This window comes from Aulonocara sp. 'chitande type north' Nkhata Bay, linkage group LG6 (assembly GCF_057382095.1).
Source record: "Aulonocara sp. 'chitande type north' Nkhata Bay isolate Kocher_YH1m ecotype deep benthic linkage group LG6, A_spYH_male_GT1.1, whole genome shotgun sequence".
Taxonomy (NCBI): domain Eukaryota; kingdom Metazoa; phylum Chordata; class Actinopteri; order Cichliformes; family Cichlidae; genus Aulonocara; species Aulonocara sp. 'chitande type north' Nkhata Bay.
The window spans coordinates 34,770,072-34,788,374 of NC_141349.1; the positions used below are offsets into that span (position 1 = coordinate 34,770,072).

The 18,303-nt window shown below is 39.6% G+C and overlaps 3 protein-coding genes across 4 annotated transcripts; 2 read left to right on the forward strand and 1 right to left on the reverse strand.

The window, feature by feature from the left end:
• Positions 1-2,610: 2,610 nt before the first annotated feature.
• pgam1b (phosphoglycerate mutase 1b) lies at positions 2,611-5,428 on the forward strand. Its single transcript, XM_086296541.1, has 4 exons — positions 2,611-3,000; positions 3,827-4,101; positions 4,213-4,393; positions 4,775-5,428. The coding sequence occupies exons 1-4, from the start codon at positions 2,862-2,864 to the stop codon at positions 4,942-4,944; spliced, it is 765 nt and encodes a 254-aa protein (XP_086152667.1). The 5' UTR covers positions 2,611-2,861; the 3' UTR covers positions 4,945-5,428.
• An 854-nt stretch (positions 5,429-6,282) lies between these two features.
• exosc1 (exosome component 1) lies at positions 6,283-11,926 on the forward strand. The gene is made up of 8 exons (XM_086296542.1): positions 6,283-6,322; positions 7,503-7,618; positions 7,804-7,878; positions 7,977-8,065; positions 9,753-9,786; positions 9,904-9,954; positions 10,403-10,487; positions 10,847-11,926. The coding sequence occupies exons 1-8, from the start codon at positions 6,295-6,297 to the stop codon at positions 10,951-10,953; spliced, it is 585 nt and encodes a 194-aa protein (XP_086152668.1). The 5' UTR covers positions 6,283-6,294; the 3' UTR covers positions 10,954-11,926.
• A 753-nt stretch (positions 11,927-12,679) lies between these two features.
• On the reverse strand, positions 12,680-18,303 carry knop1 (lysine-rich nucleolar protein 1). 2 transcript variants are annotated; one of them, XM_086296545.1, is made up of 7 exons: positions 18,199-18,303; positions 17,738-17,812; positions 17,505-17,573; positions 16,028-17,422; positions 15,862-15,939; positions 14,723-14,791; positions 12,680-13,587 (listed from the first exon to the last, which is right to left on the reverse strand). In XM_086296545.1, the coding sequence occupies exons 4-7, from the start codon at positions 17,378-17,380 to the stop codon at positions 13,282-13,284; spliced, it is 1,806 nt and encodes a 601-aa protein (XP_086152671.1). In that variant the 5' UTR covers positions 17,381-17,422; positions 17,505-17,573; positions 17,738-17,812; positions 18,199-18,303; the 3' UTR covers positions 12,680-13,281. The 2 variants fall into 2 exon arrangements, with proteins under 2 accessions (XP_086152671.1, XP_086152670.1); XM_086296544.1 differs by lacking the exon at positions 18,199-18,303 and having other exon boundaries at positions 17,738-17,821.

Here is an 18,303-nt window from a genome sequence, read left to right on the forward strand (position 1 = left end):
CGGAGGAAAAATCTGTTTCAAATGAGAATATACAGTTCCATATCCTGTGCAACCTCTTGCAATTAAGGATTCAGCTATACAAAGCATCATTATCATTATTTTGTATTTTTTTCTGGTTTACACTTAGAGACATTTCTGGGTGACATCGGGCTGACGTACCTAGCTTTTACATGTAGACATGTTTCCCGTTCCCATCAATGATAAAATAAATTATTTTCATACTTGTGGTATATTAAAAAAAACTAAAAAGAATGCCCTGTCCCCAGTCAATTAAACATGCATGCACAAACACAGATTCCCCATTCACCCTGCAGGTGGTCTTTGAGGGTCCCGTGCAGTATCTTTGCTTTTCCTAGGACTGCACCTTCCTGGACTAAGATCTGGGATTCCTTTGGTATAGCTACATTTATCACTGTGCCACCGCTACTCTGTCTGGTTGGTTAGCCATCATATCTATACTGAGAACATGTGTGTAGGAGTGTTCTCAGTCCTTGTTGAGTCATATAACATCAGAATGCCTTAGGCAGCGGATGATAAATGGTGATGAGGAACTATCATGGATGACCAACCTCTTTGTGGGATGTACCATGGACAGATAGAGGAAGTTGGTAACATCATGAAATCCTACCAGTGGCTTAAAGGCTGACTTAAAGGACAGCACAGAGGGTCTGATCATGCCATCATCAGAACCAAGATCCATGGAAGCAGGAGTCTACCACAGCCAAGAAGACCCAAGTTTTAGCCTGTGCAAAGGTGCCCTGGAGACTATCCAACAGCATATAGCACGATGTAATGTGCAAGCTGAGATGGTATACACTGAGACGGATAGTGTACAGGAAAATGTGTGAAACATGTGAATTAGAAGTCTTCAACTCCTGATGGGAGATGACACTGAAGGTGGTTGGGGACACCAGCGCTAAGGTACTGTAGGACTTCAAGTTCCAGACAAATAAACAGCTGCTGGTCAACCAAACACACATAGTGATGGTTGACAAGGAACAGAAGACTGCAGCTGTGACAGATGTGGCAATCTCGGTTGAAAGTAACATCAAGAAAAAGGAGCACAAGAAAAGAAAGAAGCACCATGGGCTAAAGGAAAACTAGAACAGACGTGGAAGTCCAAAGTGGTTCGAGTGATAGAATAGAATAAAGGCATTTGGAGCAAACTCCAAGCTGGAAGAGCATCTCTAACAGATTCTATCAGAGGTCTCTGTCCTGTCTCAGAACTGCTGAGATACAACAGTCTTCAAACGCTCAGGCCAAGAGGCTTGAGAAAGAGACACATAGCACCCCCTACAGGGGTGACAGGGAGATGCCTTCTCCGTGCTTTATTGGAAAAGACAAATGTATATGCTCTAAATTTTTAGTGGGGGATGTCTTTTACCTGTAGATGGTATAGTTTCCATTAAAAGTGATGTGAATCTGCTGGTATATGTGCACTCATTTGCCACTTCTCACCCTTTGCTCCTGTTGTTAGAATGGATGCTATCCATTATAAGAAGAAGGCTTAATATCTTGAGTAGGGGGTGTTAAAATCTGAACCTTTCTGAATTTAGAGTCACACTGAACATTTGAAGACAAAGTGTGGTTTAAATGCGGGTACGCTAAGTGCATACTCATCACACGACTACCACGTCTCAGTGTGATGAATGTCTGAAAATTCCAATGAGTAACAGGAAAACCCAACTCACATCTCAGGGTTTCTAACCATAAAGGATTCCTTATTTAAATATACTCAGTTTAAAACGATTTTATATTAATTTTAAAATATTAATGATAAATAATAAATCATGTAATCACATATAAATAATTTATTTGTCAAATGGGAGTCTGGGAGTTAAAAGAGAAAAAAAAAAGTGACAAAACTGACTCACCTTTTGTATCAGTGATTGGTTTTTATAACCCAACAGGTGTTTTAGATTTTACACAATAGTTCTGCTGTCATTTTTTACTTTTACTGGTAATCTATATGTGTCTAAATATGTGATGAGGCTATAGTGTTTATTATTAATATGATACTAGTGGTGCTTTAGTGGTGTTTCTAAAATTGTCTCCTTCATGTTAATAAAGTGCACAAATATCTATAACATCTTTGAATATAATGCATTTAAGTAAATTGTCTACAGTGACCTAAAGAATTATGAAAGTAACCGATTATCGCATTTTTGACAGTGGCAACAGAAACTATGTAGACTAGCTTTGAGATTATGGCACAGTCTTATGTTTGGATCATGTTTCACAGATGCTACCATTGACTAATGGTTCTATCTTAAATATGATCAATCTTTCGCTCTCCGTGTATTTATACACCACAGAGTAGTAAATTCAATAACCAGTAACTGGATTTAATCAACAGTAACAAATTTGAAACTTCGTCTCTCTCCCATGTGTCTCCCTCTGCTCTCTTCTCTTGCCACTCATTAAACTGAATTGAATATATGTTTCTAACTTAGTGAGGATATGCGATATATGACTTTTTTTTTTCAACGATTAAAATGATCATTCGTGATTTTTTTACAGGCACGTGCTAACATGATGCACAAACATCGGTGTGGACGTGCCGCTGTGCGCATCTTCCTGCCTCCCCTCCTCCATTGAACGCAGCACGCCTTCTGATTGGTGGAAACTAGCAGGAAGAGAGGAAGAGGACTCAAATCTTGAGAGCTGTCAAACTGGGCTACTCGCTAACCTTCCATCACACGAGCTCACATTTAGCAATCACCCGCCTGTTGCTTTGTAGGAACGTTTGGGGTTTCGGTGAAGCCCGGCTAAATCTGAGACCGTTGCTTCTGCTGCCTTTTAGGAGGAGTCACTTTCCCCGAAGTTCCCGGAAATACAGCGTAGAGGACATTGGTGTGAGGATGGCTGCGTACAAGATTGTCCTGATCCGCCATGGAGAGAGCTGCTGGAACCAGGAGAACCGCTTCTGCGGCTGGTTCGACGCGGACCTGAGCGAGACCGGGGAGCAGGAGGCAAAGAGGGGAGGACAGGCCTTGAAAGGTACGGTATCAGAAAATGTCAAGGCCTAATCGGGCTTTCTCTCGGTCACTGGATTAAGCCACAGCAAGCCGGTGCTTACGCAACTTTGTTGAATGGGGAAACCGGTGGTAGGCCCAGTGCGGCAGAAGGGATGGAGTCATTTCACGGGTTGTCCCGCAGTCTGCTGGGCCACACGGTCACTGCTTCAAATTAAATGCTACTGGAGTTTTTTTCCATTAGCTTCTCTCCCACCGGGGCAGACGGTTTGGCGCCTCCTGGTGCAGCAACATAGCCTCTAATTTTCATTCAAAGAAAGCAATTCTTATTTGTGGTGTTCTTTAACCACAGAAGTATTTTGGAGAGTCATAATATAATTAATTTAGTCTTTGACGATCTTAAGTGTATTTGTATTTATCAAAAATAATAATAAAAATCCATAGCTTTTAGAAATGAGCATATGAATTAAAACTGGAGCATATAACCAGGCCAAAGATGCTTTTGTTTCCAGAGGGCAGAATATTACTGTTTGCTGAGTCATCATGCTGGATTCACACACACACACACACACACACACACACACACACACACACACACACACACACTCCTGCTGTTTTTTTTATGACCTAAAAATCCCAAACAGGCACATCTTGCAGTGTTAAGTCTGCCAGTGCCTTGCGGCCCCTGACCAAGAAAAATCACATGCAACTGATAAAAGAAGGGCAATAAAACATGAAGGTATCTATTATTTGATCCTGTGAATGGTAGCTGCAGTAGTATTCCTTCATGAAAAATATGACAAACTGTTTTGAAATACACGTCTCAAAATGTCATCTCTATTTCCCCTCAGATGCTGGCTATGAGTTTGACATTTGCTACACATCTGTCCTAAAGAGGGCCATCCGCACTCTGTGGTTTGTCCTGGATAGCATCGACCAGATGTGGCTGCCCGTCCACCGGACCTGGCGCCTCAACGAGCGTCACTATGGTGGTCTGACTGGGCTGAACAAGGCTGAAACGGCAGCCAAACACGGGGAAGCCCAGGTCAAGATCTGGAGGCGTTCTTTTGACATTCCTCCCCCACCTATGGATGAGGGACATGACTATTATCAGACCATAAGCAAGGTAACCGCTCGGGGAAATTATGACAAGTTGACTCTTTTCGTTATTGCTTCAATGTAACCCTGCGTTGCTGAAACTATTTTGACAACACCGACTTCTTCTTTTTCCCTGTAGGACCGACGTTATGCTGACCTGACAGAGGACCAGCTCCCTAGCTGTGAGAGTCTTAAGGACACCATTGCTCGGGCACTTCCTTTCTGGAACGAGGAGATCGTGCCACAGATCAAAGAAGGAAAGAGGGTGCTGATTGCTGCCCATGGCAACAGTCTCCGTGGCATTGTCAAGCACCTGGAGGGTAAGGAGTAGAGGAGAAACTTGTGAAACATTTCTCAGCACTAAAAACACCTTTCAGTGTTATTTCACTTACTATGAGTCAACAATGAATTGAGTTACCTGCTAAACCTTCATAAAGGCCAATATTTGATCCATCCATTTGGGTTTTAGGGAAGTCAGAAATTAACTTATAGACAAGAGTGTAGAGTTATTAGCTGTTGCAGTGGGTTAACTAGCAGATTGTTATTGGTCTAGGTGGCCACATTCCTAATAGTGCAGACACCCAAGTTTATGACTGTGATAACTTGAGAGTTACACAGTGTTGTTTTTTGAAATTATACCATAGAGGCATCTACTAAAAATTGAAATGAGTTACAGCTTTGTGTCTGTCATTGTTTCATAGGTATGTCAGAGGAGGCCATCATGGAGCTGAACCTGCCAACAGGCATCCCCATCGTGTATGAGCTGGACAAGAACCTGAAGCCTATTGGACCCATGCAGTTCCTGGGAGATGAGGAGACTGTAAAGAAAGCCATGGAAGCTGTAGCTGCTCAGGGCAAAGCCAAGAAATAGACTTGTCCTTCCTTTGGGAGTAAAGATCAATCATCTGCTTTTTTTTTCTTTTTCTTTCCCCATCCAGTTTTGAAAGGGTCATTTACTGTTTATGTCATCGCAGACTTGAGCACAGGTAGACACACAATGTGCACTTTATCTTAATACCACCCATTTTTCACAAAAATGTACAATCTGATGTTTAATTTGACTGCTCTTTACTTTGTTACATACTGAAACACACATTTCATTATTAGACTGTGGATATAAGTTGTAATGTGGTTTAAGCACTGACCAAATATAAATTAGGGACCAGCAAACGCACTACCCCAGCAGAGTTCCAAGTATTCTTTCCAATTTACAATCCATGTAGATGAAGCGCAGCGGAAAAACCTACAGTTACACTGGCTATGTTAAAGTGTGAGCAGACTTGCTCTAGACTGCTGAATATTGTTTGCTGTGGCATTGTGCTTAAAAATTAATAAATGTTGTGAGTCATTATGCAGTGTACTGTGTGTGATGTCTTTTTTTTTTTCCAGGACAACTGCACCTTTTTTTTTTTTTTATATGGTAACTGAGAAATTTGTCTCAGTAAAAGGCAAATATTCAAATGCACTTTATCCAGTTCCCTCACTAAGTAAATGCAATTAGCAGAAATGAAAAGTTTGTTTTAATTGCCTTATGTGATAGTCCTTGTATTCACACTTTTCTGTCACAGTAACTGCTACTTCAGCAGCTGTTCTGTTGGTTAAACACATTTGTATTTCTTGTATGCATCCATAGATCAACACGTTTCACACGAGACTCTGATAACGAGTTTTGTAAACTGCAACCAATCGAAAATGTGAGAGATTGTTTTAGTTTGTGGGATTGGGGGGGCAAGTTTTTTTTTTTCTCGAAGGTTTGAGATGCACCGTAACAGAGGACTATCATAAACATGATTATTTTGAAGAAATGGCTCCTTGGTGGCAATTTTCCGATTATATGATGTTTTTAAAACCATGCTCAGATAAAGAGATTTTCAATAAAATAATCTACAATTAAATTTACATTGTAGGGAAGTAATAAACCTAGTACATCCCAATACTGTAAGTAGCTAACTTTCATAATAGAGGTGGGTAGATTGATACCAATATCGATCGTATCAATAAGAATGCTGGTACTGGTGTCAGATACTTTAGCATCAGATTGCTACCAAAATCTGCAGTATCTCACTGACGTATTTCAATCATGTACCCGCCCATGTGTGGCTCAACAATCATGGCGGATCAACGCATTTTGTTCCGCTGACGCTAGTGACTCTGACCAATCAAAATCTTCCCAAGCCCTTCGTCCTAACCAATAGGCTGCCTACGTTCACCTCTCGAAAACATGTCGCCGATGAAGCTGTGCGTTCCCGGTAAGTCCCGTAATTTTGTCTCTAAAAGCGCTTAAAAACTAAATATACCGGTGTGTAGATTGTATTTTGGGATATGTAAACAGATTTAACAGCTTTAGCGTCATTTTCTATTAGAAAAGGAAGTTAAACGGCATTCCGAGCGTGTGAAACCCTGGTCATTATTTCCAGCTGCCATGCGTGGAGTAGGCTTTGGCTTCCCGTACTTGTAACGCTGTAGTAACTTATTTTATAATCAATCACCTGTTGGATCAGCTGACTGTCAGATGGAGTCGGGGTTTTCAGCTCTACCGTATCATGGTCTTTTACCGTATTTGCAGGGCTGTGAGTTATTGACTTTGGCTTTCCACTGCTGATGAGACCCGATCCGCAGCCCTGCCCATCTCCTCGGGCAAGATAACGCATTCCTAAGCTTTGTTTTGTCACACCCGTGGGAAAGCTGCATGTCTATCCGGCGCATGGCAGTAGTGAACCTTAAATGAGTTGTCAGCAGGAGTAGCATTTAATTTCATTCTAATTACGGTTGAAAAAGCGCAAAGTAGCAAGATAATTAATTGTAGTGCAAGAAAAATGAAGGGTAGTAATGTGTCACATGACATAAATTATGTTTTGTGTTTTAATCTTATTGTCCATGATGTGTTTTGTGCTTAAGGGTTGCAGATACATTGTTAGTCCCACAATGCTGTTACATCAAAGCATCCTCAGTTAGCCTCTCAGTTTCAGTTAGCAGATGATAACCAAAATAAGGGAAACTATTATTATTGTTATTATTCTTTAGTTATATATTATATAGTCTATGTTGACAATTGTAACAAAATATTCTGTTACAATGCTGGATGCTTATATTAAACATGGACAAAGTTTTAAATAATGATATGTACAGATCATCCCTGTAAGCCAGTAGCTCATTTTCAGTTTTTATTCTACGGTACTTCTGGATCTTTGTTTTGTCCTCAAGAGAGGGAGGATGTTCAATCTGTCTGATAAAGATGTCAGATAAAGATGGTTGATGGAGATGTGAAAAGGCTGGGTTCAGATATGGAGCCAAGCATAAGATAAAGATTATTTTTGGTGATGACTCATGCAACAATGTTTTTATTTTAATTCATTTTTTTAGAAGGAACAGTGCATCTCCAGAACCCAAACACTAACACAACATCTATGTCTTTTTGTTTGTACTTAGGTGACAAACTATGCAGCGCGGAAGACTGTATTCCTGGCACAGGAGTATACCTGCGACATGGCTACATATACTCGTCACTAGCAGGCTATGTGCTCAGGAAGAATGAGGGAGAGGAGGTAAGGGGTGTGGGTAAGACAGGGGAGGGGAAAGTTTGTTCAGCAGTGAGACAAGTACAAATGCCAGACTAAAGGTATTTTTGCAATGTCTGTTGACGTGAGTGAGCTGAACTAGTTTTGTTAATGTCTTAAGTGATTTGTACATCATATGGATAACTTCTACTGGGATTATTTTGTCTCCTTAGTTACCAGTGATTTCAGTCGTGAGGGAAACAGAAACACAACTGCTGCCAGATGTAGGCGCAATAGTCACCTGTAAGGTATGCAATAGAATAAGAAACTGTTACTACCGCTGGATGTTCTGAGTAAATATTCGTGCACAGTTTACAATCTGTTTTATTTATTTTTCATTTAACAGGTAACCAGCATCAATCCCAGATTTGCCAAAGTCCACATCCTTTATGTAGGTTCCACACCGCTGAAGGACCGCTTTAGAGGCACTATCAGGTAACCACAAAAACTGAGCCAGTTTTTGTCTAATATTATACTGGAGACTGTTCAGTACAATTCAGTTTTATTTATACAGAGTCAAATCACAATAACAGTTGCCTCAAGGTACTTTATATTGTAAGGTAAAGACCCTACAATAACACAAAGAAAACAGAGAAAACCCAACAATCATATGATTCCCTATGAGCAAGCACGTTAGCGATAGTGGGGAAAGAAAAACTCCCCTTTAACAGGAAGAAACCTCCAGCAAAACTAGGCTCAGGAAGGGTGGCCAATAGGATAAGATGGGGACTGATTATTCCAGACCTTGTATGTGAGGAGCAGGATTTTGAATTCAATTCTGGATTTAACAAGGAGCCAATGAAGAGAAGCCAATATACGAGAAATCTGATCTCTCTTTCTAGTCCGTGCCAGTACTCTTGCTGCAGCATTTTGTATTAACTGAAGGCTTTTCAGTAAGTTTTTAGGAAATCCTGATAATCATGAATTACAGTCGTCCAGCCTAGAAGTAATAAATGCATGAACTAGTTTTTCAGCATCAGTCTGAAACAGGATCTTTCTCATTTTGGAAATGGAAGAAAGACATCTTACATTTTTGTTTAATATGTTCATTGAAGGACATATCCTGGTCAAAAATGACGTCTTTAAGACATTCTCATAGTTTAACAAATTGGTGTGCGCTATCTGGCTTAATAGATAAATGAATGAATAGATAAAGTCTAGTGTCATCTGTATAACAGCGGAAATGTATGCTATGTCTTCTAATGATACTGCCTACGGGAAGCATGTATAATGTGAACAGAATTCTAGAATGGAACCCTGTGGAACGCCATAGTTATTCTTCCTATCTGAAGAGGACTCTCATTTACATGAACAAATTGCAGTCTTTTAGATACGATTCAAACCGCTGCAGCGCAGGACCTTTAATACCTACAGCATGCTCTAACTGCTGTAAAAAATGTTGTGGTCACAGAGATGTGTCCACTGTCAGAGGCCATAAGAAGCTCAATTGTAACCTTCACTAAAGCTAATTCTGTAAAGAAACTGTTAGAAATACCAGGTAGGTAAGAATGAAGAAGCCTTTTTAAAGTTGCTGCTATCCTATGATTGGACTTAAACATACATAAAAATAGTAATTACTGCCTCCAGATTTTAAGATGAATTCAAAAACACATTTTTTTCTACTGTTTTTTTTTTTTCCAAAATAAAAATTCATCTCATTGTAATTCTCACCAGTACTTGCCCAGCTAGTCTTATTCAAATTCAAACCGATGAGTTGATTTAAAAACAACGAAATAAACTCATTAAAGTCTCTACTTAAACTCCAATATATGTATGCCAAACTTTCAGACTGCTAATCATGTGAGATGGGCCTGAGGCGGCCAAAAGCAGGACCTGTTTTAACCCTCTCAGGCTCAAATTAAACTTTTTGTTGCTAATGCACAACCAAGTCCTGCAGTGGTACTTCTGAGTAAAAAAAACTCATAAAATATGTATGTGGGGTAATCAGGTTGTTAGTTTTTAACTGTTGCAAATCGGCAACGCCTGCCTCGAGAGGGTTAAGGAGGTGGTTGTAGAAAATGCTCATAGCCGCTACCGTACAGATCTAACTCCAGCGTGAGGCAGGGTTTTATGGACATAATATTCTGGCCTAAACACAAACTCACTCTCTGTTTCTCTACAGAAAAGAAGATGTGCGTGCAACAGAAAAAGACAAGGTCTGTTTGAATTCCTGTTTTCCACTCACATCTTTCATTAGTTTCTTCTGCATATAATAATTTTTATTAAAATAAGGTGACATGTTTATTTGTAACCGTTTTTCTTCCTTGTTACAGGTAGAGACATACAAAAGCTTCAGACCCGGTGACATCGTCTTGGCAAAAGTTGTATCCTTCACATTATTATGCCGTCACTGGTGGTTTTGAACCAGCGCATGCTTGTCATTTCTTTTTCTTTTTTTCAACATTTACATAATTGTGGACTCTGAATTCATTCCCCAGGCTGAGACTGTCAACAACAAGTTTTCCTTTTTTCATTTCAAAATGTGCTTGAGGGAGAATATTTGTCACAGTCAAAATAACCCCTGTGCCAAAAATGTTAATAAGAGTGAACGATGAATGACTGGAAAGTATGCAGGTCATATGTAACTTTTATTTCTTCCTGGAAACACATCAGGTCACCAAGACACGGCTTAAAAAACAAAAACAAAACGTGATGTGTAACATGTAAACGTTTCATCATCTGCCTTTACAAATTCACCTTTCCATTTCTGGAATAAGAATTTTTTAAATCCTGATTTGTATCCATTGATAAACCTTGACGTGACTGTGTCAGATTTCTCTTGGTGATGTTCAGTCTAACTACCTGTTGACAACAGCAGAAAATGAACTGGGAGTGGTCGTTGCACACAGTGAAGCAGGTAAATATCAAATGCATAATATGGCCATTGGCCTTGAAGCGCTGGAGAATTCCAGCACCGTGCTGCACAGAATACTAGCACCCTGTTGGACCACAAGGTGGTGCTATCTGATGGATTATCTTTCTACAGAAAAGCATTTGTTAGGTTTGTTATTGCCACTTGAAGACTGTGACAACACATGTGAGAAACATGTATCAGTCTTCTTTTAAACTACCACTGCTTTTTGCAGAATTATAATTGTGCCTAAGTATCAAAATGTCTGATTCACTAATCTGTTAGCTGTGAAGTAATTTATTGTTGGTTAATAATGTAATCTTGATGTATTTTTTTTTTTTTCACTCTGTTTTTCTGTATCCCAGGTGCTCAGATGGTTCCCATCAGCTGGTGTGAGATGCAGTGCCCACTTACGCACGCCAAAGAGTTCCGTAAAGTAGCGCGAGTGCAACCCGAGTACCTACAAGCATGAGTCTGGAAATTCCTTCCTATCACAAGGAACGCACAACCCCGCCCGTCTGTCCTTCAGTCACTCCTGTCAAGTAGCTTCCCAGCTCTGTTTTTCGATGCTATCTGAGTAATGATTCACAGATTACTTCTGGTTTCGCGTGTCTTAAGTGTTTTGCAGAAAGCTGTCTTTCATCTGTCCATGCTGTTTATTTAGTCATCTTTTCATTGTGTTGGATTAAAACCACTGAACAGAACAATTTAGAAAAAAGTGGTTAAATTCCAAACAATAGCAGGTGTTGTTAAATCCACATGCCAGAAATGTGGGTGTGAAAAATTGCCTTTAAATTTTCTGACAGCAATCATATTAGAACTGTATCAGTTCACTCAACGTGTTGCATTGCAGCTGCCAAACTGTCACAAACCTGAAAACTGAAAATTGAGCAACTAGCCAAATGCAGGAGTCACTTAGTTTTACTGTTAAGTATTACAGTTAGAAATGTGGCAGGTCATCGGGTTGGTTAGTCGATAAATGGATGGATCTTTGACATAAAGACAAAACTGGACTCTTTTATATCCATTTTATATCTGGAGAGGTGAGAAAAGTGACCCTGATCCAACCAGAAATACTACATAGGTAGCAATGTAGTTTTTCTGCTGAGATATCCATGCAACTAACCTGATTGGCCACGTTCATAAAAGTGAAAGACTTTGAGCTGAAAAGACTGAGCTCTTTTTTTTTTTTTTTTTTTTTTTTTTTTGTTCCTTTAAAACTTTTCAGTTTCTAGTAAAATAAATGTGATTAAAAGAATGGAATACTGAAGTACTGCATACGATAGTCAGATATTTTTGATTTCCAGCATATTAACTCAAAGATTATAAGCGAAATACAAGAAAGCAGTAATACTAACATTTTCTTTGATATATACTGGACTTCTCTTATTCTTTCTTTACTGTACAGAAGATGTGCAAGAATGAAATAAAACGACTATCCAAACCATCTGTGCAAGGTTTCCTCTTTACACACATTCATAAGATCACAATGAGAATTTTGATTACTTCCACATTGCTTTGCAAATTAAAATCATTTGACAATTATTATATTCTGTGTTTTACAATTTTGTGGCCCATGCTTTTGTAAACAGACCGTTAACACATTTAACTCAATATATTCTAACCGAACTCTTTCTCAGGTGCACCATGCTGGCACTGGGTTCATCAACCCTTTTGGCTTCTCAAGTGCTTTAATTCCTTTTCACATAGAATCTACAAGGTGTTCAAACCGTTCCTCAGAGTTTGGTTAATGTTAACATGACATCATCACGAAATTTCTTCAGATTTCTCTGCTGCACATCCATGATGGTGAATCCCGTATTCCGTGTCATCCCAAAGGTGCTCTTTTGGATTGAGTTCTGGAAATGGTGTGTTAGCCTGCTGTTATCTTTGTACACTCTGATCATAAAGGGTTGGACATGTTCAACAATACTCAGTTGGTACTAAGAGGCCCAAAATGTGCCAAGAAATTATTTCCCCACACTGTTTCACCGTCACATTCAACCTGAGCCACTGATACAAGAGGATGGATCTCTGCTTTCATGTGGTTTACTCCAGATTCTGACCTGGTAGTGACTGACTGCCTGGGTAGGATTCAACATCTTGTGGATTTAAATGCTCTTATATATACCTCAGTTGTAACAATTGGTTATTTGAGTTACTGCTGCCTGCAGCAAGAACCAACAAAACATTTTCACCTAGATCTGCCACTCACTGAATACTTCTGTTTTTCTGCACCATTCTCTGTAAATCTGAAGAGATGCAGGAAATGTTATGCAGGAAAATTCCCATAAACAATCACGTCACTCAACATCACTTGAATCACCCTCCTTCCTCATTCTGATGCGCTGTTTGAACTTCAGCAGGTGCCTTGACCATGTTTACATGCATAAATGCGTTGAGTCGTTTCCATGTGATCTGCTGATTAGATATAGTTGCATTAACAGTCAAGTGTATCTAACAAAGTAATCAGTAAGTGTAGATGTCTCATTGTGATCTTTCCCCAAACGTATATGTTTCACTATTTTACAAAGTAAACAGTAATCCTTAATCTATATAAAATCCCACAAACTGTTATAAAATAATGAGCTGCCCACACATTAAACCAGCCGCTTGTTTTCCAGCTGTTGGAGAAATGTTTAATATACAGTATATACAACTAACGATGTGTTTTTCTTTTTTTCACCAGTGTACATTTGACTTTCTGCAGGATCAATTCTACAGTAAAGCTGATTAAACAAAAAAGTGTGCCAATTAAAACACTATGTACAAAAGCTTTGTAAAACCAAATCTTCACTCGTCAATCATCAAAGCGAACTGATCGACATGTATTGATATCAATTGAAAATTTCTTATTGGACGGTGCAGTAAACCCAAGTCCCGCCCCCCTGTTATTAAAGTCCATTCTGCGCGAGTGGGCTCGTTCAAACTCCCCCAGAAGGCCTTGCTGCAACTGCTGCTGCGCGTCCTTCCCTAGTGCCATATTTGCTCCACCAGTGCTCGTCGCCGCCGGCTGGAAACCCTTTTTAAAGCCCCCCATCAACCGGAGGAACTTCTGCTGTTGTTCAGAGCTGTTGAACTGCGCCGTGCTCCACTGGCCCAAACCCTGCAGAACAGAAACAAAAGTTCATAAACATTAGAAATGCATTCAGGAGTAAAGTTTCCACATTTAAGAACCTTCTTCTGCTTGAAGACTATAATTCTGTAGCTACAGCCACACTAAACGCATCGTTTTCTCTCCCGTCCACACCGAGACGGCGTTTTCGCTGATGGAAAACGCAACATTTTAAAAACGCATGCATCTGATAAAGGTGCTTTCACGTCGCAGTGTGGACAGCAAAAGCGGAGACTTTCTAAAACGATGACGCATGTTAGTCATGTGATGCAGTCATGTGACCAATTAAACAAAGACAGCGGAGGGCATTATACAGCAGTTGTTTTGTTTGCTCTCAGTTTTGACAGCCCTATTAAAGATTAATATCAGTCTGTGCATGCTCCAGATAGCTTTTCTTCAAATTCTTTAACTCTCTCTCGCTTTTGCAACTTTGTACTTTTGTGTTACTCGCAGCAACAACTCCACCTCATTGTTAGTCCATTTAAAAAACTCAGTGCTTTTCCTCAACATTTTGCCGCCACGTTTCAAAGAGCTGGAAAGTAAATAAGCGGCAGACAGAAATGAGGCAGGTCGAATCGTCTTGCGTTTCACGCATGCGCAGTACCGGAACATAACCGTTTTCAGCCGTTTCAATGTGGATGCACAACTCTGTGAAAACGGCTAAAAACGCCAGTGTGGACGCGCAGGGTTTTCAGACGAAAACGCCGTTTTCAAATCTATCCGGGCTAGTGTGGACGTAGCCTTAGAAACTTGGGATTATTTGTTTTAAAAGATGGGGGCATTTGGCAGGTAGAACTGATCTTAAAGACGTATGTGAGCATTGTGAGAAGTTTTTTGTTTTATTTTTATCTTCACCCACAACAGTGTCTTCCTTAGATAACCCCGTATGTCTCATCTCTGTTTACCATTCCCTTTTTTTGAGTCTATCTGCCATGTTAATTCATTAAAATGCATTGGTGTTGCACAAGGAAGGGCATCTGACATAAAAACTCTGCCAGATCAAACATGCTGAGCTACGTGCTGTGACAAACAAGTGCTCCTTCATTTAAAGGCATTTAAGACACGGGGAGTTTGCATAGTGGTATTCTTTGTAAAAACAAAACAAACAAACAACACTAATACCGACTGTAGGTTTGACTGTTTTGTCAGGTTGAGAGGCCTTGTCGATCTCCATTTGTAAAGCCTGTCTTCTTTCCTTTAAGACAAAAACAAACAAAACAAAACAATCATCAAACTACACTGCATAAAACACAAAAAGCATTCTGATTTGCTTAGCTCTGGTAAACTCATTTTACATCGTGGGCCACATACAACCCACTTTGAGCTTAAGTTAAAATACCCTTTCTGACAGTGTAAAGGTATTTAACTGCACATTTAATCTCTGAGATATCTCAATATATGAGGAAGAAGAGTAATTTAAACATTGTCTCCGCTTTTCAAGATGATAAAAAAAATGCTGCTCCTGTAATTATAAAGTGGATTTTTTTTTTTGTTGATTCCCAGAAAACTTCCTATTTTTGTAATTTATTTTTACTGTGGACACGCTTAAAAACAGACACCTATAGCTGTACATTGGAAATAAATAATAAAAATACATAAGATTTAAATAAAAAACACATTTAAAAAAGCTCAAATAACTAAAACAAAAGCTAAAAAAAGAAAAGAAAAAAAAGGAAAAAGTGTTTTAAAACGAGTTTTAAAAGTAGACAGTGAAGGGGCCTCTCCACCTGCAGAGGCGACTGGGCACGATAGAAAAAGCCTAGTCGCTTCTGCGCTTCCTACTGGATCTTGGTCAGCTGACCTGAGACACTGACAGGGTGTGCAGGGATCAGGAAGTGCAGAGAGGGAAGGTGGGGCAAGATTGTGAAAGGATTTAAAAACAAACGTAAGAATTTTAAAATGAACTCTAAAAGACACAGGCAGCCTGTGCAGCGAGGCCAGGACAGGGGTGCAGCTGACGCGAAAGTAATGACCCACTGACTCAGTGGTCAGTGACGTCAGACAGAAACTACAGTTTAACAACTTGAATGAATGTGTTTCCTTGGACCTTACGTGATATATGTCACATCTTGCTCATAGTACATAATAATGTCCCTCAGGGAATGGTTGATGTGACAAGGGCTGCTAATATAAAAGTGGCCTGTAGAAGAACAGTGTTTCCTAAATTTCTGAAGGACTACGTGCATTTTGAAACATGCCAATTCCTGATTATGGCAATAAGTTTCACACATCAATCTACGGAGAGATAACGAGAGCTCTGTTGACCTGATTGATGGTGATCTCATCAGTGTTTCCACTCCTCTCTGACAGGAAAACCACGTCGACTTGGGGAGACTCCTGAAACTACAGTTCATAAAAAGCTCATACACTGTTCATACCAAATAAAAAGCATCCAGGCACACGGCTAACAACCTGAGAGAAGCGCACTCACCTCTGGGTCTTCCCGTTCTTGTTTGATGTTTTTCTTCTTTTTAGCAACAGGTTCAACTCCAGAGTTGCTCGTGCGTTGCACCTTAGCAGAGCTCTTTTTCTTTTTGCTCTTCTTCTTGTCACCAGCTTCGCCACTCTGCTCATCCCCCTGAACCTCCTGTTTGTCTTCTTCCTCTTCACATTTTACCTTTTTTCTTTTCTTCTTCTTTGGCTCTTCTTCCTCTGCATTGGTAGACTCCACAGTAGCTATTTTACATTTACCCTTTTTTACCTTTTTCTTAAATTCTGTCGTTACTTCATCATCAGTAGTAACAATAACACTGTTTGTTGATTTCTCTTGCTTTTCACTTTTTCTAACTTTGTCTGATGCTGCGTTGCTCTTTTTGTTTTTGCCTTTAACCTCTGTTGTTTCTACTCCATTTTCTTCTTTAGTCTCAGTTTCTTTCTTTTTCTTCTTTTTTATTTTTACGTCCTCGTGTTCGATTTTTTCTAACTTTATGCCATTTTCAGCTGCTTTAGCTTTCTTTATTGTTGCTCCTTCCACAGTTAAAGGGCATTTTTGTTTTTTCTTCTTTTCTTTTCTTTGCCCTTCGGTCGCCTCTGTGCTCATATCTAAAGCATGTTGCTTATCTTTCACTTTCTTGGGCAGACTGTCTTGTTCCACTTGCTTTTCTTCCTCCTCTTCTTTTACCATATTTTCTCGTTTTATTTGTGTAGACTTATTCTTTACGTTCTTCTTCTGTTTCTTATCCACTTCCTGCTCTTTTACTAAAGTATCTGCAGTTTCTACATAAGCCTCGCCATCAGCCAACACCTTATTTTTCTTCTTCTTTTCTTTGCTTTTCACCTCAGTCTCCTCTGTGCTCATATCTAAAACCTGTTTTTTCCCTTTCTTGACTTTTTTGGGCAGATTATCTTTTCCCACTTGCTCCTCTTCCTCTTTCACCATGTTTTCTTGTTTAATTTGTGTAGACTTATTTTTTCCTTTTGTCTTCTTCTCTTTCTTTTCCACTTCCTTCTCTTTTACTAAACTCTGTGTAATTTCTCCTAGACTCTCACCATCTGCCAGCAGCCTCTTCTTCTTTTTGGTGACATCTTGTCCATCAGTGACCTCAGAGTCATTGACATCATCCAGAGAATCTGTTTTCCTCTCCTTCTTTTTCTTATTTTTTTCCTTCTCACCATTTCCGTCCCAAGACCCGTCTTCGATCCCCACAGCATCAGCCATTTTGCCTTTCTTCTGTTCTTTTCTCACCTCTTTTAGGCTGGAATCATCAGCTTTTCCTTTTTTGTGTTTCTTCTCTTTCTTTATATTATTTTCCTCACTCTTCTCTTCCTCCATCTTCATTTTCATGATTTCTGAGTGCCTCTCCTCAGCTACAGGTCTCTTGCTTGACTGGTGAGAGAAAGTTCACTGTTACTTCAAGTTTCTATTCTGTGTTTGTGGAACAGTGAATGACAGAGCAGTAAACACTAACCAAAGGTTTGGCTGGCTCTTTGGGTCGGGACTGCTGATCAATTTCTCTTTGGAGGGCCAGTCGCTTTGCCTGAAGAGAACCAATCAGAACTGGACATAAATATTTGTAATAAAAATGGACAACCCCACCGCAACACTGTTTTGTGTATTGGTTAGCAAGTCTGGATTACTTTGTCGCCTTGTAGCGTTAAGAAGTCAGAATAAGATATTCCGATTAGGTTGGATAATCAGTACCTGATCAATTGTGATTTCAATGGGCTTGTGACAGGACCTTTCAGAAACAAAAACTACGTCCTCATCGGAATCCGTCTGAAACATAAAAGGGAAATATCAGCATCCATTCAGACACATCTCTAAGCTAACCGGTCCATGGTCTCAAATATTTAGAAAAAAAATGAAGTTAAAGCTTTACTAAAACACCAGGTGTTGTGTTTGAATATGCACGTTAAAGGCAAAATAATATATATAATATATAACAAAACTAAGCGATTTGATTCAAGATAAGAAGACCAGGTTTATGCACAAAACGCTACAGGTAACTGGCCACGCTAGCTTATTAGCCAACGGGAGCTTACAGTAAAAAAAAAGTTAATCCGATCCAGAACTGAACAGTTTAATTAGTCAGACAATTACACTATTTTGGCACAAGCGCATCGGATATTGTAAAATACAAACTTCAAAAGCGATTTACTTACTTTGCACACTTTTACAATTCACGTGGGTAGCGTTTTACGTTCGCGACCCGGAAGTAGATTTTTCTCTTCCTGCTAGAGACGAGAAAGGAGTCCGTAGCAACGGAG